The sequence below is a fragment of the Somniosus microcephalus genome, chromosome 19 (assembly GCF_052327205.1).
Source record: "Somniosus microcephalus isolate GS21.2 chromosome 19, FLI_Smic_1.0, whole genome shotgun sequence".
NCBI classification, from domain to species: Eukaryota; Metazoa; Chordata; class Chondrichthyes; order Squaliformes; family Somniosidae; genus Somniosus; species Somniosus microcephalus.
The window spans coordinates 68,756,211-68,778,348 of record NC_141005.1 but is presented as its reverse complement, the minus strand read 5'-3'; the positions used below and the strand labels follow the sequence as shown (position 1 = coordinate 68,778,348).

Here is a 22,138-nt window from a genome sequence, read left to right as displayed (position 1 = left end):
GGGATAGGGCCAGTGAGTGAGAGAGCGAGCCCAGGGATTGGGCCAGTGAGTGAGTGAGAGCGCCCAGGGATAGGGCCAGTGAGTGAGTGAGAGAGCCCAGGGATAGGGCCAGTGAGTGAGAGAGCGAGCCCAGGGATTGGGCCAGTGAGTGAGTGAGAGCGCCCAGGGATAGGGCCAGTGAGTGAGTGAGAGCCCAGGGATTGGGCCAGTGAGTGAGTGAGAGCCCAGGGATTGGGCCAGTGAGTGAGTGAGAGCCCAGGGATTGGGCCAGTGAGTGAGTGAGAGCCCAGGGCCAGTGAGTGAGTGAGAGAGCCCAGGGATTGGGCCAGTGAGTGAGCCCAGGGATAGGGCCAGTGAGTGAGTGAGAGGACAGGGCCAGTGAGTGAGTGAGAGAGCCCAGGGATTGGGCCAGTGAGTGAGTGAGAGAGCCCAGGGATTGGGCCAGTATGTTAATGAATGAGCGCACCTATGGATAGGTCCAGTGTGTCAGTGAGTGTGAGAGGCAGTGCCCATGGAAGGGGTCAGCGTGTGTGAGTGAGGGCCAGGATGGTTGTGTTAGTGAGTGAGCGCGCCCGGGGACACCTACCTGCACACATTGGCCCTGTGTATACAGTTTTTTTTAAGTTGTACGTTTTGTACTTGTTGTGCAGACTGTGCAGAGAGAGGGATCGCAGTGACATCGGAGGTGAAAGGTGCATAAGCGTCACTCAGATGTGGTCCAGGATGGAGAACTTCGTACTGATTCATAACCTGGCATTGAATTGCGTTGTAGGTGGAGACTTTGCCGGTTTGGGTTTGTCATGAGGTTGATTTGAGGGTAGTTTATGAATGTGTGCACCAGTTGGGGGGGAGGGTGTTGTGTTTTTGGAGGGGGTGTATATTTCAGTGCACGGTATCGCACTAAGTATTAAGATTTGATTTTTGTATAGTGCTGCTCAGAGGAATAATACCTAACAACTTGTATTTATACAGCACCTTTAACGTAGTAAAACATCCCAAGGCACCTCACAGGAGCGTTATCAGCCAAAAATTGACACTGAGCCAAAGAAGGAGGTAGGGTGTAAGGAGGGTCAGAGAGGTGCAGGGAGGGAATTCCAGAGTTTAGGGCCGAGATGGTTGAAGGCGCAGCTTACAGCCTGGTTCAGCGGCCAGGGAGAGGGATGGCGTTGACTGCTAGGGAATGGAGCGTGTGGTGGGGTCCGAAGACAATGGCTTCGGCCTCCCCAATGTTTAATTGGAGGAAATTTCAGCTCGTCCAGGACTGGATGTCAGACAAGCAGTCTGCCAACACAGGTAGTAGAGAGGTCGAGAGAGGAGATGGTGCTGAGGTAGAGCTGGGTGTCATCCGTGTACACGTGGAACCTGACATGTTTTCAGATGGTGGTCGCCAAGGGGAAGCATGTAGATTGGGGGGGGAAAAAGGAAGGGGGCCAGGGATAGATCCTTGCGGGGGTCTCCAGAGTTAACGGTGCGGGCAGAGAGGCCATTGCAGGAGATTCTCTGGTTATGACTGGATAGGTAAGCGTGGAACTAAACAAGGGCAATTCCACTCAGTTGGCCAATGGAGGAGAGGGGTTGTGGGAGGATGGTGTGGTCAACCGTGTCAAAGGCTGCAGACAGGTCGAGAAGGATGAGGAGGGATAGTGCACCACAGTCACATGAGGATGTCATTTGTGACTTTGATTTGGGCCGTTTCAGTGCTGTGGCAGTGTAACAGACAGCCACAGACTATATCAGATCACTACAGTGCCGGACACGTGTTTGCTCTCAGTCCATTGGGGTCAGAGACAGACCTTTGTTGCCCCAATAACATGGAACCGTGCAGGAAATCCTGTTGCTGATGAGCAGCTTGCTCTGAATTAGGTAAAACTGTAAGATCTGTGGAACCCGTGGCTGTGTAAAGCATACTGAACACTTGTTTTTCCAGCTTTCTGTGGCCCAGATTCATTTTATTGAAAATACTGGCTGCTTTATCCTACCACTAACTGTATCCGCTCAGTGCTGGTCCGGCAGTGTAGTGGTTCTGTTACTGAACTAATAATGCCGAGATCGTGAGTTCAAATCCCCCGTGGCCGTTTGAGAATTTGAGTTCAGTTTAAAAAGAATAAATCTGTAAATAAAAAGCTGGTATCATTATGTTGTTAAAAACCCAACTGGTTCGCTAATGTCCTTTAGGGAAGGAACCCCGCCGTCCTTACCCAGTCTGGCTCTGCGTGACTCCAGCCCCACACCAATGTGTTTGACTCTTACACTGAGTGACTTGCAGAGGGCAGTTATCAAACCACTACAGCAAAAGGCCCACCACCACCACCTCAGGGCAACTAGGGATGGGCAATAAATGCCATCCTTCCCAGCGACACCCGCATTCCGAGAATGAATTTTTAAAAATCTCTCCGCGCATGTTCGGCAGGTTGTACAGAGTTATCACCAGAATTTCAGTGAAGTGTGATGGGGGGCGTGAAATCTTCTTGCTATGTCCATTTAAACTTCGGGGGTGGGGGGAACCACCCAGATAGATGATTGTCTTTCCAAATGTAAGTGGTCTCTGGTGAGAGCATTTTAGAAAAAAGAAACATAGAGAAATAGGAGCCGGAGTCGGCCATTCGGCCCTTCGAGCCTGCTCCGCCATTCAATATGATCATGGCTGATCCTCTATCTCAGTACCATATTCCCGCTCTCTCCCCATACCCCTTGATGCCTTTTGTGTCTAGAAATCTATCTATCTCTTTCTTGAATATATTCAGTGACTTGGCCTCCACAGCCTTCTGTGGTAGAGAATTCCACAGGTTCACCACCCTCCGAGTGAAGGAATTTCTCCTCATCTCAGTCTTAAATGTCCTACCCCGTATCCTGAGACTGTGACCCCTCATTCTAGACCTCCCAGCCAGGGGAAACATCCTCCCTGTATCCAGCCTGTCTAGCCCTATCAGAATTTTATACTTTTCAATGAGATCCCCTCTCATTCTTCTAAACTCTAGTGAATACAGACCTAGTTGACCCAATCTCTCCTCATACGACAGTCCTGCCATCCCAGGAATCAGTCTGGTGAACCTTCGCTGCACTCCCTCTATGGCAAGTATATCCTTTCTTAGGTAAGGAGACCAAAACTGCGCACACTACTCCAGGGGTATTTTGAGCTGTATAACAGGACAAGTTACTGGTGGTTACTGACTGTCACTAATGGTGGGAGCAGTTTGAAATGAGTTACGAGTGTCACAGACAAGCTAATATACCTTTACTGTGATTTATTTTTTCTGCATTATTTCGGTGCCACTAGGTCTAGTATCAGATTATGAATCAGTACGAAGTTCCCCATCCTGAATCACATCTGTCTGTTGCAGCAAATATGCTGAGGAGGACCCAATTAGAAAGGGCTTTAAAATATTGCTTTAACCCTAACACATACTGGCGTTTCAAAAGTGTTTAAAGGGTGATAGATCTGATCGGGTTAAATCTTGGCTGTGTCCATGGTTAAAGCTGGAACAGGGCTATTTTGTAGATTGGCAATTAAAATGTGTAAGAAGGGATAGGAGAAATAGAGTGTGGATAGGAGTGGGTGGGGTAGTGTTGCCAGTTATAAAGAGTTGACCATAGTCAAATGACTGACTTAATGTTAGATGAGGAGGGCGTGTCTTAGTGCAGAACAGCTAGGCTGAACACAGTAGAAGAGAATAATCGTGAAGAAATGATTAGGTGACGGGAAGCTTTGGGTTTAAAAGCTGAAGTTTGTTACTAAGAAGGGGGTTCTGGGAAGGAAAGAGTCAGCGTAGGAGGCGATAGTGAGATTTGACTCCAGTCAGGGTGGAAACCGAGTCAATAATTAGGGCCACCAAGGCAAAACCAAGAGAGTAACCTGGAATTATCTAACCAAGTAAGGACAGCTTGTTGCTATTTACTGCTGGCTGACTTACTCTATATTCCTATGGTTCTAATTACTCAGAAATTGAGAAGGATGGGGACCATCCAAAGGAGGTAAATTCAGCTCATTGCTTCCATGTTAAAATGGACTTAAGGAAGAGGCCATGCTTGTTTAGAGGCAAGACTGAGATGGTGAAAAACGTGGAGCTTGGGAGCATGCGATTGCCCCCTCGTGAACTTTACTTACTCACTAAATGAATTCCTTTGCAAAAAGAATCTAAAAACTTTAAGCAGAAACCCAGCATGTCTTTTCACAGACTGTTGGAGCCGGGGTCACAGCCCTGTTTTCCGCACGAGGCAAGTTCCTGATGAGCTGGTCATCCGAGGGGAGAGCCACCAGCTCGGGGACCTGTTGGGAAGCGGTCATGCCCCCTTCCAGTGGCCTGCTTGCCGGTCACCTGCCAGTCCACAGTGGGGTGAAGTGTGGGAGGAGGAGAAAGAAAATGTTTGGAATACATCAGTCACAGCTTCAGTTTGTGATGAGGTGCAATGCAAAGGTTAATGGCGATAAGGTTACTTAGTTATTTTAACTGGAGTGAGCAGGGCAGAGAGTGGTTGGCAGTGATGGGGGAAGGGGAAAAACGGCAATCCTGACGTTCGATTCAAATCTGCAGCACGGGCAGGATTGAATGCGACAAAATGACCAGGAGAGATATAAGGAAGACTGACCAGCGGACTGCATGTGAATGTGTGGGACAGGGGACAAGGGCAGAGCAGGGAGGTGGGTTGGAGAAAACTTGAGAAGCACGAATTGAAAGCAGAGGGCTCGGTCTTAACCCAGTTAAGAGTTGCTGTGAACTCTGCTAGTTTTAATTTGAGTTGTTTTTTGGCAAAGCAAACCAGCAATACGGTCAACTCTGAGCACGTGCTCGCGCTTTGGTGAGTTCTTTTCACCCCACTGTGGACGCCATGGGTTCTTTTACTTCCACCTGAGAGAGCAGACGGGCCCTTGGTTTAATGTTTCATTCGAAAGACGGCACCTCCAACAGTGCAGCACTCCCTCGGTACTGCACTGGAGGGTCAGTCTAGATTTTTGTGCTCAAGTCTCTGGCGTGGGACTTGAAGCCACAACCTTCTGACTCGGAAGCGAGAGTGCTACCAACTATCTGCTCGCTAACCGTATGGCTTTCTGTCCCAGGGTGCAGGACGAGGAGTTTTCCCTGGGAGGCAGCGAGATGTGGAATTAAGGAGTGGTTGTTTCTGTTACAAAGGCTGTCCAGTGTAGTGTTGGTGAGCGGGAGCACGAGTTTTCAGGCTGGGGTTTGTCGGCAGCAGTATTGGGGAGCAGAGTGTGGGAGCCAAGAACGGAGGGTTGGAGCATTTGGAGCACGACTGAAGGAGCTAAGCTGGAACACTCTTGGTGGGTCTGGTAGGGTAGGAAAGATTGAGCTGGAGCGATTGAGAAGGTCTCCATTGGAGAGAGCAGAACTTAAATTAGTGAGCAGACAAAGGAACAAATAACTATCCTGCCAGCTGAAAACCAGTTGAATTTTGTTCGCTTGTGATCTGGTCTCTAGTATCACATGGTTGGCATGGACCAAGCAGCAACTTTAGAGGTTCACAGCAATATTACGTACGTGAGAGTTTTAATAGTTGTGATTGTGGGGATTTAAACTTTTGTATACTATCAGTCCAGACCTTTCCACCCATGCTACGTGCAGTCATCAGGCTATGAGCACAGTCCATGGTTGAATAGCTCGCTGACACTCGCTCTTCAGACTCGCTCATGAAGTATCTGAATACACGAATCATTCAGTGTTGAATGTGTACCACACAGCAAACGAGAAGCTTGGAGTGTTAAGATGAGTTTCACAAGCTGTTCCTCTGGAATACCTTGACTATCCAGATAGGAATTTTAAGTGCTCCAAGTGTTTGCATTAGCTCCTTTTGTGAGGTGCAGTCCAGCACAAGTGTGATCTAGAATAGAATCATAGAATGGTTACAGCACAGAAGGAGGCCATTTGGCCTGTTGGGCCCATCCCGGCTCTCTCCAAGAGCACTTCAGCTAGTCCCACCCCCCTGTCCTTTCCCCGTAGCCCTGCAAATTTTTTCCCTTCAGGTACTTATCCAGTTTGCTTTTGAAAGCCGCGATTGAATCTGCCTCCACCACCCTCTCGGGCAGTGCATTCCAGATCCTAACCATTCACTGCATAAAAAATGTTTTTCCTCAAGTCGCCTTTGGTTCTTTTGCTAATCAGCTTAAATCTGTGTCCTCTGGTTCTCGACCCTTCTGCCAATGGGAACAGTTTCTCTCTATCTACAGGAAACTTTCTGATATCCGGCACTGACGGGACCGAGCTGGTGCCGTACCATCAAAAGTGCCGGACATACCAGCATAATGTTGAAACATACGGAACTGAAAAGCTCCGTATGAATCAACAAACCCTGTTGCTTAGCAACAGCTTCAAAACAGTTGGCTGCAGCTGCAAGCGTCTCTAGCTGAAGCTGTTGCTATAGCTACAGACCTTGCAGTGCCTGACTGGGGGGGGGGAAAAAAGCAACGAGAACTAAAAAAACTTATAGAAAACGGCTCCTGATTTTTGCCGTTAGATCGAGTATTCCGGACATATAACCTCCGGATAAACCAAAGTTTCCTGTACTCTTGTCTAGACCCCTCATGATTTTGAACACCTCTATCAAATCTCCTCTCAACCTTCTCTGCTCCAAGGAGAACAATTCCAGCTTCTTCAGTCTATCCACGGAACTGGAGTCTCTCATCTCTGGAACCATTCTCGTAAATCTTTTCTGCACCCTCTCTAAGGCCTTCATATCCCCGGTGTCCTGGCCAATATTTATCCCTCAATCAAGATAACAAAAACAGATTATCTGGTCATTATCACATTGCTGTTTGTGGGAGCTTGCTGTGTGCTAATTGGCTGTCGCATTTCCTACTTCAATCCAAAAAAGTACTTCGTTGGCTGTAAAGTGCTTTGAGACATTCGGCGGTCGTGAAAGGCGCTATATAAATGTAAGTCTTTTTTCCTAAGTGCGGTCACCAGAATTAGACATAATACTCCAGTTGAGGCCGAACCAGTGTTCAACCTGCCCTGCCACCTTCAATGATTTGTGCACACATACCCCCAGGTCTCCCTGTTCATGCACCCACTTTAGGATTGTACCCTTTAGTTTATATTGTCTCTCCTCGTTCTTCCTACCAAAATGTATCACTTCACACTTTTCTGTGTTAAATTTCATCTGCCATGTGTCCGCCCATTCCACCAGCCTGTCTGTGTCCTTTCGAAGTCAATCGCTATCCTCCTCACTGTTCACTATACTTCCAAGTTTTGTGTCATCTGCAGATTTTGAATTTGTGCCCTGTACACCCAAGTCCAAGTCATTAATATATATCAAGAAAAGCGGTGGTCCTAGTACTGACCCCTAGGGAGCACCACTGTGTACCTTCCTCCAGTCCAATAAACAACCGTTCACTACAACTCTGTTTCCTGTCACTTAGCCAATTTCGTATCTATGCTGCCATTGTCCCTTTTATTCCATGGGCTTCAACTTTGCTGGCAAGCCTATTACAGTATGTGGCACTTTATCAAACACCTTTTGGAAGTCCATGTACACCACATCAACCGCATTGCCCTCATCAACCCTCTCTGTTACCTCATCAAAAAAACTCAATCAAGTTAGTTAAACGCGATTTGCCGTTAACAAATCTGTGCTGGCTTTCCTTAATTAATCCACACTTGTCCCTGATTACTGTTACTAAACGTTTCCCCAAGTATCGAGGTTAAACTGACTGACCTGTAGTTTCTGGGTTTATCCTTACACCCTTTTTTGATCAAGGGTGTAACATTTACAATTCTCCAGTCCTCTGGCACCACCCCTGTATCTAAGGAGGATTGGAAGATTATGGCCAGTACCTCTGCTATTTACACTTTTACTTCCCTCAGCATCGTAGGATGCATCCCATCCGGTCCTGGTGACTTATCTACTTTTAAGTACAGCCAGCCTTATTAGTAACTCTTTATCAATTTTTAGCCCATCCAGTATCTCAGCTACCTCCTCTTTCACTATGACTGTGGCAGCATCTTCCTTGGTAAAGACTGATGCAATGTACTCATTTAGTACCTCAGCCATGCCCTCTGCCTCCAAGCTTAGGTCCCCAATCGACCCCACCAGTTTACTATTTATATGCCTATAGAAGACTTTTGGATTCCCTTTTATGTTAGCTGCCAATCTCTTCTCACACCCTCTCTTTGCCCCTCTTATTTCCTTTTTCATTTCCCCTCTGAACTTTCTATATTCAGTCTGGTTTTCACTTGTATTCTCAATCTGACATCTGTCATATGTGCTCATTTTCTGCTTCATCTTACTCTCTATCTCTTTCATCATCCAGGGAGCTCTGGCTTTGGTTGCCCTACCTTTTCCCCCCCCTCATGGGAATGTACCTGGATTGTACCCAAACCATCTCCTCTTTGAAGGCAACGCATTGTTGGATTACAGTTTTGCCTGCCGATCTTTGGATCTGGCCCGGGTAAATTGGAATCATTCTCAACCTATTGAAATTGGCCTTCCTCCAATTAAACATTTTTGCTCTAGATTGCTCCTTGTCCTTTTCCATAGCTAATCTAAACCTTGTGATACTATGATCACTCTTCCCTAAATGTTCCCCTACTGACAGTTGACCCACCTCATTCCCCAGAACCAGATCCAACAATGCCTCCTTCCTTGTTGGGCCGGAAGCGTACTGATCAAGAAAGTTCTCCTGAGCACACTTCAGAAATTCTTTCTCCTCTCTGCCCTTTACACTATTACTATCCCAGTCTATATTAGGATAGTTGAAGTCCCCCATTATCACTACTCTATAGTTCTTGCACCTCTCTTTAATTTCCCTGCAAATTTGCTCCTCTACAGGAAACCTTTTTTTATCTGGCACGGACGGGACCGACGTGGTGCCGGTTCATCAAAAATTCCGGATAACCGAACGCTATAGTAAAAGATACGGAGAGCTGACCGCTCCGTATAAAGCAACAAACCCTGTTGCTTAGCAACAAGTTCCGAACAATGGCCACAAGTTGCAAGCGTCTCTGTAGCTTAGCAACAGCTGTAGCCACACCCTTGCACAGCAAAAGATGGAGGAACGCAAGTCAATATGAAGTAAAACCTACTCCTGAATTTTGCCGGTTAACCGAGATTTCCGGTTATTTAGGTGCCGGTAAATCTAAAGTTTCCTGTATATCCTTCCCACTAATTGGTAGCCTATAGAGGTGTACTGGCACCCCTATTGTTTCTTAACTCTAACCAACTCGATTCTGTCCTTGACCCCTCCAGGACATCCTCTCTCCAGCACTGTAATATTCTGAATCAATACTGCCACCCCACCTCCCTTCTTTCCTTCCCTATTTTTTCTGAACACCTGATATCCAAGAATATTTAGTACCCAATCCTGCCCTTTTTTGAGCCAGGTCTCTGTTATCGCCACGGCATCATATTCCCATGTGGCTATTTGCGCCTGCAGCTCACCAACCTTATTTACATAGAACATACAGCACACAACAGGCCATTCGGCCCAACTGGTCTGTGCCAGTGTTAATGCTCCACACGAGCCTCCTCCCGCCCTACTTCATCTCACCCTATCAGCGTATCCTTCTATTCATTTCTCCCTCGTGTGTTTATCTAGCTTCCCCTTAAATGCATCTGCTATTCGCCTCAACTACTCCTTGTGAATGCAAGTTCTAACCACTGGGTAAAGAAGTTTCTCCTGAATTGCTTATTGGATTTATTAGTGACTATCTTATATTTATGACCAATGTTCCCTTTAAGCTGCGCAGCCAAGCAGCAGTCCAGGGATCCGCGCAGCCGGCTTTTCAAAACCGCGCATGCACAGTATTTTGAATGGCCTGACAGCCCCTTAAAGGGGCCGTGCGGTGCCAAAAGAAATTACAGGGAGCATTGCTTATGACCCCTAGTTCTGGCCTCCCCACAAGTGGAAACATCTTCTCTACGTCTACCCTATCGAACCCTTTCATAATATTAAAGTCCTCCGACCTCTATTAGGTCACCCCTCAGCCTTCTGAACACTGCTGCACCCACCGCCAGCGAGAAATCGGCCTGTCCATGTTTGCAGGTTGAGCCTCTTGCCGGAAGAGTAGAGACAACGGTGAGGGGCTGTATCCAATCGAGAAATGTTACCCAAAATCTTCATGTGGAACTGCGTTTGTAGCTGAATACCTCCTTGTTTCAGGAGCCCTTGCCCTGGGATACTGTCTCTTTATCTTACCCCTGGCTATAACACTGCTGTAAACTCTATGTAGGTACCTCCCGATGTCAGGAAATGATTAAGTCCTTTCCAATGCTGATCAGTGAGAGAGTGAAGGGGAATAAATAATGAGCATGTGACTGGACGGCAAAATGGTGCATCAGTCGTGGCTGTATTTTGAATAAGACCGTTCATGGAATTAGGAGAAAGAGCATCGCTCGATTTACTTGGCAGCTCAGGGACAGTGCTCCTGGGTAATTTTCCCCTCGTCCTCTTTCCTCCTCCACCCCCCCCCCCCCCCCTGAGTAGGATGATGGTAATTTCTCTGTTTTTGGAGGTTGAACAATTAACGAATGGAGAGCACAGTACTTTGCCACTAGCAGCCTAAGATAACACATGTACATTGTGACTGGAGAGGATTTTCTTGTGGCTTGTAATAGGCAACTTTTAACCTGATGGTTAACTGGAGCAATGAGAATCAGAGGGGACTAAGAGGAACAATTGTAATTTAAGATTCTGTAGCTATAAACTGGCGTTTAATAAATTTCTTGTAAAAGTGTTGCTGGAACTGAAGTTATTCTGAATGGCTTCCATCATTTCAGGTTTTGTTATTTAAATTCTCCGCTACCACACCTAATCTGATGCTGCCTATTGTCCCAACAATCTTGAAGTTACCAGCTTGTGCAGTAACCAGCTGGTGTACATTAAACAGCGAGTGTGCGCAGCGCCACTTTAAATGTGCTAAATGTTGAGCAGCCCGCCTGTATCATGTACGTCGGCTGATAACATTCTCCAGAGCACGAACGACGAGAGGCAGCAGCCTACAGTGACTGCACTTCGAAGTGTTTCATTGTTTGTGAAGTGTTTGGGTGGGTTCCAAGAAGCCGCAGCATCGGGCATTCCCTGGGGAGACGCAGTCCCATTGGTCCCGGATTGTTTTGCTGTAAGAGAGATCCTGATGGTAAACAACAGGGGAAGAAAGTGTATGTATTGGAATGACTTTGCTATAACAGGTTCGCATCGTAAGTGAGTAATAAACCATTTCTACTGTAACCTGCCTTTGGCATGCAGAGCACTTTTCCTGTTACACTGTCATCAAGGTGACTGTCTGGCTTGTTTGTTTGAGAATTTGCATTTATAGCACCTTATCCACCTGGTCAGGACCTCTCCTCCCAAAGCACTTCACATACAGTGAATTACTTTGACGTGCAGTCATTATTGCTGCGTAGGCAAACGTACCTTGGGATTATACCTGTCTTTCTCATGTCTCTGTTGAGTGATGACTTTAAGAAGCCACTTCTCTCCTCCCGCCCCCCCCCCCCCCCCCGCCCCCAACGTGATATACCAACATCTTGGATACTCGACCTATAAGACTAAATGTGGAAGATGGCAACTGCCGATTTACTAAATGTGATTGTGCTGTTTTGTTCATGTTTACGCGGGCATCAGCAGGAAGGCATAGTTTTGTAGCTGGAGTAATTGGCTCATCAACGGTTTTGTCTCTTTTAATATTAAAAGAAAAGCTTTCTGCCTGTTTCAGGGCTCAAACCGGCCAGTGCATGTTTCTGTTGGAAATGAAAAACGATCGTATTGTACTTTATTTCTCAAGTGTGCACTTTCCTTTAGTTTGGGTAGTTTGCAACAGATGCTGCCCATCAGTCTGGAGCTGATCTGCATTGTCCCTTGTCTGTGGCCAAATCCCACTTGGCTTTTTCATGGCACGTGCTTGTCGCCATGGAAGTGGTGCAAGCATTAAGTTTCCTTTCACGATTCTTAGAGCGCTGGTAGCTGACGTTGAGAGATTATTGTGTATTTATTGTTGCTACACTTTGTACTTTTATACATGCTTACAGGTGTTCTCAGTTCTGGTATACAGGAAACTTTCTGGTATCCGGCACTGACGGGACCGAGCTGGTGCCGTACCATCAAAACTGCCATAGAAACCAGCGCTAATGTTAAAACATACGGAGCTTTTGAGCTCCGTGTGAAGCAACAAACCCTGTTGCTTAGCAACAGCTTCAAAACAGTCGGCCGCAGCTTAAAAGCGTCTCTGTAGCTAAGCAACAGCTTCAGCTAGACCTTGCAGAGCCTGACTGGGGGGGGGGGGGGGGAAAAGCAACGAGAAGTAAAAAAAACTTATAGGAAACGGCTCCTGAATTTTGCCGGTAGATAGAGCTTTCCGGACATTTAACCTCCGGTTAAACAAAAGTTTCCTGTATTAAGCTTTTGCAATCTTGCTTCAGCCCTCCCCTGGATCGTAATTGGGTGAGGGAGTAAACAGTGAATTTCTGCTTAAAGAAAGGTTAGCATCACTGGTGGGAGGGGGGTGTTTTCATGCCATCAAATGTGCTGTTTGATTTGATCAAGTATGGTTCTCTTGACTGTCCTGCTCTGTGTTACAGGTGTGGGGAAAAGCAGTCTCCTGCTGCGATTTGCAGATAACACGTTTTCAGGTAAGCACACTTGGTCTGTTGTGTATACCTTCATGAAATTCTCTGTGACAATGCATTGTTTCACTCTTGTGTACAGGAATTTTCCCCTTAAAAAAAAAAAAAAAAAAAAAAAATTGTATTCTCCGGTTTCCTTTCAAGTTGCTTTACTCCTCTCAATCCTCTATTTTCTGTTAGCCATGGCTCATGGGAGCACTCTGGCCTCCTGAGTTAGAAGGTTGTGGGTTCAAGCCCCCACTCCAGAGGCTTGAGCTTACAATCCAGGCTGACGCTCCAGTGCAGTACTGAGGGACCTCCATCTACCCCCTCGGGTGGATGTAAAGGATCCCATGGCTCTATATCGAGGAAGAGCAGGGGAGTTCACCCCGATGTCCTGGGCCAATATTTATCCCTCAACCAACATCACTAAAACAGATTACCTGGTCATTATCACATTGCTGTTTGTGGGACCTTGCTGTGTGCAAATTGGCTGCCGTGTTTCCTACATTACAACAGTGACTGCACTTCAAAATGACTTAATTGGCTATAAAGCGCTTTGGGACATCCTAAGGTCATGAAAGGCACTCGAAATGCAAGTCTTTTTTTCTTTCCTGTTCTGTTTCTTCCTTTTACTTTCCAAAGCTCTGCTGCCTGAACTCTGATCATTTACTAGTTATTTCTTGTCTCAGTTTCCATTGAGTTCACTCCACAGCACGGATGCCCAGTGCTGCCCAAGCTGCTTCTGTAAAAGTATCGGCTGCCCACTTCTGCTCTTGTAATGAGTCAGAACACTCCTGGGCGATTGGGCTGTCCTCGTGACATGAAACTTGTGTATTCCCTATTGTGAGAGGGCAGTAGCAGACAATTGGGGAGGAATCGAGGAAGTGGATTGAGTGAGAATCCCATAGTTGGTGCCAGCTTGTGGTGCTCAAATTGCTGGGTGTGGCTGTCAATAGATTTGGGGGAAAAAACCTCGAACTCTGAACTCAAAATTACCACAAGTCCGTACCAGCTACACATACAAGTGATTGGTCTGTTTGCTTGTGCAGTTCCATTTTGCTCAACAATGAAGTCTGATATCTTTTACAAACCAGGTGAAGCAAGAAAGAACTTGCATTTATAGAATGCTTTTCATGACCTCAGGACCTCAAAAGTGTTTCAGTGCCATGGAAATACTTTTGAAGTATAATTATTGTAATATAGGAAAAGAGGGCAGCTAGTATATGCCCATCAAGGTCCCACAAACAGTAATGAGATAAATGAGCAGATAATCTGTGTTTGATGTTGATTGAGGGATAACTGTTGGCCAGGTTATTGGAAGAACTCCCCTGCTCCTCTTTAAAATAGTGTCATGGGATCTTTTGCGTCCACCTGAGTGAGCGGGCAGACGGGACCTCGGTTTAAAATCTCGAGTGGCATGTGGGTCAGGTTCTCTGCGAGTTCCTCAAGTGTGTCAAAACTGGGTGGCCATCATTGTTACAGAAGACATTAATAAACTTGCAGAATGGGCATATAATTGGCAAATGAATTTCAACACAGATAAGTGTGAGGTATTACATTTTGGTAAGAAAAATGAGGTCACATATTACTTGGAAAATAATGATCTAAATGGGGCAGATGAGCGAAGGGATCTGGGAGTACAAATACACAAATCACTAAACTTAGTGACGCAGGTGAATAAAACCATAAAGGCAAACCAAGCACTATGGTTTATTTCTAGAGGTATAGAATTGAAAACTAGTGAAGTTATGCTAAGCCTGCATCGAACCTTGGTTAGACCACACTTTGAGTACTGCATACAATTCTGGTCGCCATATTATAAAAAGGATATCGAGGCACTGGAGAGGGTGCAGAGAAGATTTACAAGGATGGTACCAGAAATGCGGGGGTATACATATCAGGAAAGGATGAACAGGCTGGAATCTTTTCTCTTGAAAAGAGAAGGCTGACCTAATAGAGGTCTTTAAAATTATGAAAGGTTTTGGCAGAGCAGATACAGAGAGAGTGTTTCCATTTGTGGAGTAGAACAAAACTAGAGACCATCAATATAAGATAGTCACCAAGAAATCTCAGGGAATTCAGAAGAAACTTCGTTACCCAGAGAGTGGTGAGAATGTGAAACTCGCTACCGCAGGGAGTGGTTGAGGCGAATAGTATAGATACATTTAAGGGGAGGCTAGATAAACATATGAGGGAGAAGGGAATAGAGGGTTACGCTACTAGTTAGATGAGGAAAGACGGGAGGAGGCTCGAGTGGAGCATTAACGCCGGCATGGACTGGTTGGACCGAATGACAAGAAAGACTTGCATTTATATAACGCCTTTCACGACCACCAGACATCCCAAAGCGCTTTACAGCCAATGAAGTACTTTTTGAAGTGTTGTCACTGTGGTAACGTAGGAAACACAGCAACCAATTTGCGCACAGCAAGCTCCCACAAACAGCAATGTGATAATGACCAGATAATCTGTTTTAGTGGTGTTGATCAGCCTGTTTCTGTGCTGTATACTCTATAATTCTATGTGTTCTTTATGGGTCTGCTCAGAAAGAAAGAACTTGCATTTATATAGCATCTTTCATGACCTCGGGACGTCCCAAAGAGCTTTACTGCTGATGAAGTACTTTTGAAGTGTAGTCACTGTTGTGATGTGGGAATAGACGATGACAGTAAGGACAGTGTTGCTTTTTTAAAGTACTGTGAATAGTAGCAGAGAGAGACCCAGCTACCTGTGTGCTACTGGACTGAGGTGCTGAAGGATGAGGTCTCGGTTTGAGTCCTTTAATGGTCCTGCTGCATTCAAGTTTCTGGCACTGAGTGAAGTTTATTAATGCTACTCGATCAATCTTTCATCGTGTTTGGGCCATTACCTTGCACCTGTGGCCCTTTTGGAGTCTTTGAGATATTGCTTGACCTCAAGTTCAGATGGTGGAGGAGATACTCTCACACTAAAGGTTGCAATTGGATGATCTGTCATGTTGCAAGCACTTTAAGTTGATAGTCTATACATTAAGTGCCCCAATTGGCCCAGTAGAATGAATGCATTCTGATACCAGTAGATGATCTCTGCATTGTCCTCCCACACACAGGAAGCTGCTTGTGCGCGCTTTTACAAACCACCACATCAGTGTGTGTAATATGCAGGCCGGGCCTTTTTAGGTTTTGTTTGCCCAGTGAATTCTGTCACTAGTGATTGTGCCTTTTGTCCTGTACCTATTTTACTCCCTTCTCTTTCCCTTTGCCCCACAATGAGACAAACACTCCAGAGAAGTAGGGAAGTAGCCTCCTGACATTACTGAAGTGTGCAAGAGCGAGTTCGGTGGCTTGTCGGTCCTATTGCACTCTTTCCTTTCGATACTCCGCTGCACCATTTTAATGCTTGTGCAGATATTTGTAACGGTATAGTGAGGTTTTTGTTTTGCTCAGTTTGAATGCTGGCACACTTTCCCCAGAAAAGGCGTGCCACCTTATCTGACAGTTATAACCTGGTCCAGATGTGGAGTAAAGCTGCACCATGTTGGCAGTTCCATTAGTCACACCAGCAATGGCCTCTGAGTGAGGAGCAGGTCTCACTTTCCTGCTGCTGGAACTTCAGCTTGGGCTAGAAATGTCCTGAGATGAACAGAGCACCTCTTCCCCTTCCCGCCCATGCATGCATCTGTGATGTCCAGTGTAAAAGCTGTCTGGCTGTTTTAGTGCAGCCACAGTGGGGTGTTGCCTTGACCCAGCCATCAGAAGGTCAACTTCAGTTATTTTTGAATGCTTTAAGCCTCTTTGTGCTATGCATGAGGAACTGAATGCCGATATGTAAACATAGTGTTTGAGGGAAAGGCCTGCCGCAATCTCAAGATGTGGTGTTTATGTGAGAATCTAAAATTCCTCACCTCCGCTTTACGTGTTGGCCTTCAGAATGTGCTGTTGCCCAGGGCTAGTTTGCATCCTGGACCGCGTGCTTGCTCTGTTTGCAGCACAGTAGGTGAGAACATTTCTTCTTGTGTTGAATTTTGAACGATTACACTCTGTTTCTTTACATCCACAGGCAGCTACATTACTACGATAGGAGTAGATTTTAAGATCAGAACTGTGGAAATCAATGGGGAGAAAGTAAAGTTGCAGATCTGGGACACAGCTGGACAAGAACGATTTCGAACCATCACCTCCACGTGAGTCTAATTCCCACCCATCCCACATCATGGTCAAATGCTGGTACTCCTGTGCCAATTTTATTTTGATGGTCATTTAAAGGGCCGGTCTTGTTGATCAGATGCTGAGGCTCAGGCCAACATACGGCCATGGGAGACACTTAGTGCCATTGTCTGGTAGGCCTGGCTTTCTGTGTAGAGAGAGCCGAGGAAATCCATAAGGCGAAACAATTATTTGTGTCTTAGCAGTGTGTAAATTGGGTGCGCCCATTTCCACATGGAAGCTTGTAAAATGGTTGATTAGAATGTATACTTAAGTTTCTGGCAAGGAAAAGAGTGCTCGTCGTACTGGAGCTTGTGACTCGATGTGAAAAACAGGTGCTGTTAGGAATCGAATCTTATTCTTTGAAGAGGTGACTTTCTTGACACTTGGACAGTGATCTTAACAATTCACTTATTCATCCAAGAAACGCAGAGTAATTTGCTTTCCTGAGTCACAGAAAAGGTTCCCTTTAGGATGGGAAACTCAATGGTTTACCTCCACGGCCTTGTCCACAAGAGGATATGAGGTTTTTGATCCATATTGGACCTCATGACGCTACCACGCACCATTCATGTTTGGCAGTTGTATTTGAAGCTCAGCGTGGCGGGCATGAACTGCCAATTCAGAGTTCTAAGAAAGTGTTTTCCTATAATTGACGTGTCTTCATGTCTACCTCGCTTGTGATTGGAGAACTTTAGTGGGAGTTTAGATACATCAGTGACGACAGTATGGCAGGTTCTGAGTGTATTGGGAAAGCTCAGTTTCCCAATCACACATATCATAGAATCGTAGAAATTTACAGCACGGAAGGAGGCCATTTCGGCCCATCGTGTCTGCACAAGCGGACAAAAAGCTATCCAGCCTAATCCCACTTTCCAGCTCTTGGTCCGTAGCCCTGTAGGTTACGGCACTTCAGGTGCACATCCAAGCACTTTTTAAATGTGGTGAGGGTTTCTACCTCTACCACCCTTTCAGGCAATGAGTTCCAGACCCCCACCACCCTCTGGGTGAAGAAATTTCCCCTCAAAACCTCCTACCAAATACTTTAAATCTGTGCCCCCTGGTTGTTGACCCCTCTGCTAAGGGAAATAGGTCCTTCCTATCCACTCTATCTAGGCCCCTCATAATTTTATACACCTCAATAAGGCCTTCCCTCTCTTCCAAAGAAAACAACCCCAGCCTATCCAAAATAACAACAGAAAATGCTGGAAAAACTCAGCAGGCCAGGCAACATCCGTGGAGAGAAATTAAAAGTTGACGTTTCGGGTGAACCCTTTTTCAAAACTGGAAAGGAAATAAAATAGATCAAAGGCAGGGCTGCGATAGAACAAAAGAGAAGTGAAGAGTCATTAAGAGGTATTCAAAACCAGACGAGATGGTAATAGGACAGTGGAGACAAAGACTGCTCAGATTAGGTGTGAAGTGTACTGGCAGGATGAGAAACAGCTGCCATGTGGGAGAGAGGGGAAGAAAAAAGAAAGGGGGGGGGGCAGGGGAGGGAAGACCCAAAACAAAGGGGTGGAAAAAAATATATATAAGTAAAAATGTAATAGGGGCCGAGGTTATGATCTGAAATTGTTGAACTCGATATTGAGTCCGGAAGGCTGCAAAGTGCCTAATTGGAAGATGAGGTGCTGTTCCTCATTGTTATTTTGGATTTCCAGCATCTGCAGTATTTTGCTATCGTCCCAGCCTATCCAATCCTTCCTCGTAGCTAAAATTCTCCAGTCCTGGCAACATCCTCGTAAATCTCCTCTGTACCCTCTCTAGTGCAATCACATCCCTCCTGTAATGTGACCATTTTTATACAGTTCAAGCATAACCTCCCTGCTCTTGTATTCTATGCCTCGGCTAATAAAAGACAAGTATTCTGTATGCCTTCTTAACCACCTTATCTACTTGGCCTGCTACCTTCAGGGAACCACCATATCCACTTGTCCCTAATTCCATAGCCAAATAGCAATGTGAATAATCTGGTAGCACTGATTCTGCAGCTGGCTAAAATGCAAAAGCTGGTAATAGAGATTCACGGATGTGCCCCTTGCTTTCTGGAACTGAGAGATTTGGCACAACAACATCGTGTGAGGCTCCTCAACGAGTCTTTCCAGTAGTTACTGGCTTTGTTTCTAGCACATGCTGCTCAGGAGAAGTCAGGTGGCATATAAATTCAGAAAGGTTTACAAATTGTTAAGTGCTACATATTGTACATTGATTTGGAAACAAAACAAACTCTTAAAATAAGCTTGGTATGAAAACGGTTTCCTATATTTGGGCTTCCATTTAGTCAAAGGTGTTCAGTTAGTTTTGGGAGATTATGGAGACTGAAGAAGCCATTACATCTATAGCTTCTGATTTTTGGTTTTGCAGCATGGAAGTTGTCAGAAATAATGTATGACTTTTGGCCCATATCTAGCCCTTTTTTGGTTGTCTTAATCACACTTCTCACCATTAAACTCTATCCCAAGAAATATGTCTAACTGTGATTTGATCCCATTGCTTTGCTGCTGTGCTGTGCTTCTGGAGGTGTGTATGCCTCTTCATTAATGTACAATGGTCACTTCTGTTGTCGCTTCCATGGTATAAATGGGGTATCTGTATATAGTATCCACTGCATTTCACTTGTCCACAGTGGCGAGAAAGGAACAGGAGCCGGCCATTCAGCCCCTCAAGCCTGTTCCGCCATTCAGTTAGATCATGGCTGATCTGTATCTTAACTCCATCTACCTGCCTTGATCCCGTAGCCCATACTACCCCTGCCGAACCAAAAATCTAGCAATCTCCATTTTTAAATTTGCAATTGACCTAGTCTCAACAGCTTTTTGGGGGAGAGAGTTCCAGATTTCTCCTACCCTTTGTGTGAAGAAGTGCTTCCTGACATCAGCCCTGAATGGCCTAGCTCTAATGTTAAGGTTATGCCCGCTTGTTCTGGACTCCAGCAAGTTAGTTAAGCACGACCTTCCCTTTATCAAGCTGCACTTTCCCCTGCGCACACACGCAAGTGTGAACAGACATACATGCATTAAAATCTTTTATATCCTTAAAATTAAGGAAACAAAGTTCTAAGTAAACTTCCAATAGTTGAGCGTGATGCTCTCTGTACCTAATTACTTTGTATCACACAATGGCTTTCAGCTCTACAGAGTGGGGAGAAGTAAGTTGAGTGTATCGTTCTCGACTTACTTTTCTAGTTTGGTCTCTGTGCAGTCTGTATTAAGGACTGTTTACATAGGATATATGGCACAGAAACAGGCCATTCGGTCCAACCAGTCAATGCCAGCGTTTAGCCTCCTCCCGTCTTTCCTCGTCTAACTCTATCAGCATAACCCTCTATTCCCTTCTCCCTCATATGCTTATCTAGCCTCCCCTTAAATGCATCTATACTATTCATTTCAACCACTCCCTGTGGTAGCGAGTTCCACATTCTCACCACTCTTTGGGTAAAGAAGTTTCTTCTGAATTCCCTATTGGATTTCTTGGTGACTATCTTATATTGATGGCCTCTAGCTATGCTCTTCTCCGCAAGTGGATACACTACTCTATCAAAACCTTTCATAATTTTAAAGTCCTCAATTAGGTCACCCTTCCTCCTTTTTTCAAACGAAAAGAGACCCAGTCTGTTCATCCTTTCCTGATATGTATACCCTCGCGTTTCTGGTATCGTCCTTGTAAATCTTCTCTGCACCCTCTCCAGGGGGTCTCTATCCTTTTTATTAAATGGCGACCAGAACTGTACACAGTACAAGTGTGGTCAAACCAAGGTTCGATACAAGTTTAGTATAACTTCACTACTTTGCAATTATATCCCTCTAGAAAGAAACCCTAGTGCCTGGTTTGCTTTTTTTATGGCCTTGCTAACCTGTGTCGCTACTTTTAGTGATTAGTGTATTTATACTCCACAATCCCTTTGCTCCTCTACCTCACCCAGACTCGCACCCTCCCAAGTAATAAGTGACCTCCCTATTCCTCCTACCAAAATGTATACCTCACATTGATGTGTTGAATTTAATTTGCCAATTATATGCCCATTCTGCAAGTTTACTAATGTCTTCCTGTAATTTGTATTAACTATCTTTCCCCCACCCCCCCCCCCCCCCACAAAATTTGGTGTCATCCTCACATTTAGAAAATTGTGTTTTTGATTCCAAAGTCCAAATTGTTAATATAAATTGTGAACAACAGTGGTCCCAGCACTGATCGTTGTGGAATACCACTCCCCACCCTCTGTCACTGTGAAGAGGTACCCTTTACCCCTAATCTCTGCTTTCCGTCTTGAAGCATCCTCAGTGAACAGACTCATTGCTGGCCTTACCCTTAGCCCAAGAGCAGTAGAATATGCCTCACACATACAACTGGCTCTCGGCTCAAAGATTTAGCCATTGTAGTTGAACAACATAAACTGGTCATGTTCCAGGTCAGAGCTCTCATGATGTATACAGTTCCAAATCAGGGTTATAGCCTGCAGAACTGCTTTAATCTCTGTTGCACTCTCAACAGATAAATATTACTAAACGTGATCCGTGTATACATTTTGCACGGTATTTAAATTTGTAATACATTTTGACTAACAGCAATAATACAAGCTGCCCTTCCCGAATGCCGAGCACAAAGGCAGCTGGAAATGAGGAATCTTCTCCCCCACTGCCGCCACCACCTCCCCACTTTTTTTTTATATAAACAGAGGCAGAGTACAGCAAGAGGAGTTAAAAGACCAGGAAGGTTCAATCCCCGATACGGGCCGTCAGACCAGACAGCCACGGGGTGATAGAACTGGTCTCAGTGTCTTGGAGACAGGGATTAGAAAGGAGAATCAGCCAGTGCTCCCATTTATGATCACAAACCAGTTATGCCTCCTGACAATGTAAAGACCTCAGGACATCCCAAACCACTTTACAGCCAATGAAGTACTTTTGAAGTGTCGTCACTGTTGTAATGCAGGAAACACGGCGACCAATTTGCACACAGCAAGGTCCCACAAACAGCAGTAATGATGATCATATCTGTTTTAGTGACGTTGACTGAGGGGTAAATATTGGCCAGGATACTGGAAGCACTCCTATGCTCCTATTCGAAGTAGTGCCATGGGATCTTTTGCGCCCACCTGAGAGAGCAGACAGGGCTTTAGTTTAACATCTCATCCGAAAGACGGCACCTACAACAGTGCAACATTCCCTCGGCACTGCACTGGATTGTCAGCCGATCTCTCAGTAATCCTCTGTTCAGTTTGCTGTACACACTTAGACCATTATTTATTGTATTAGATTAGCACAGGTCACCTGTAATTTTAGCAGTGGTTGGTTTCAGTTGTATAATATTATGGGCGGTAGTTCACTGTTCATTGGAATAAACCCATCTCACCTCTCAAAGGCATTGCCAGGCTCGATTCAGCTATATCCTATTGT

The 22,138-nt window shown here is 45.5% G+C and overlaps 1 protein-coding gene across 1 annotated transcript in view; it reads left to right on the top strand.

Moving 5' to 3' along the window:
• The window catches only part of LOC147104604 (ras-related protein Rab-35), a 54,102-nt gene that overhangs the window by 4,986 nt on the left and 26,978 nt on the right, over positions 1 to 22,138 (top strand). Inside the window, exons 2-3 of the mRNA XM_085961997.1 lie at positions 12,529 to 12,579; positions 16,594 to 16,717. Coding sequence (XP_085818123.1) covers positions 12,529 to 12,579; positions 16,594 to 16,717 — 175 coding nt within the window. The remainder of the gene's footprint in view (positions 1 to 12,528; positions 12,580 to 16,593; positions 16,718 to 22,138) is intronic.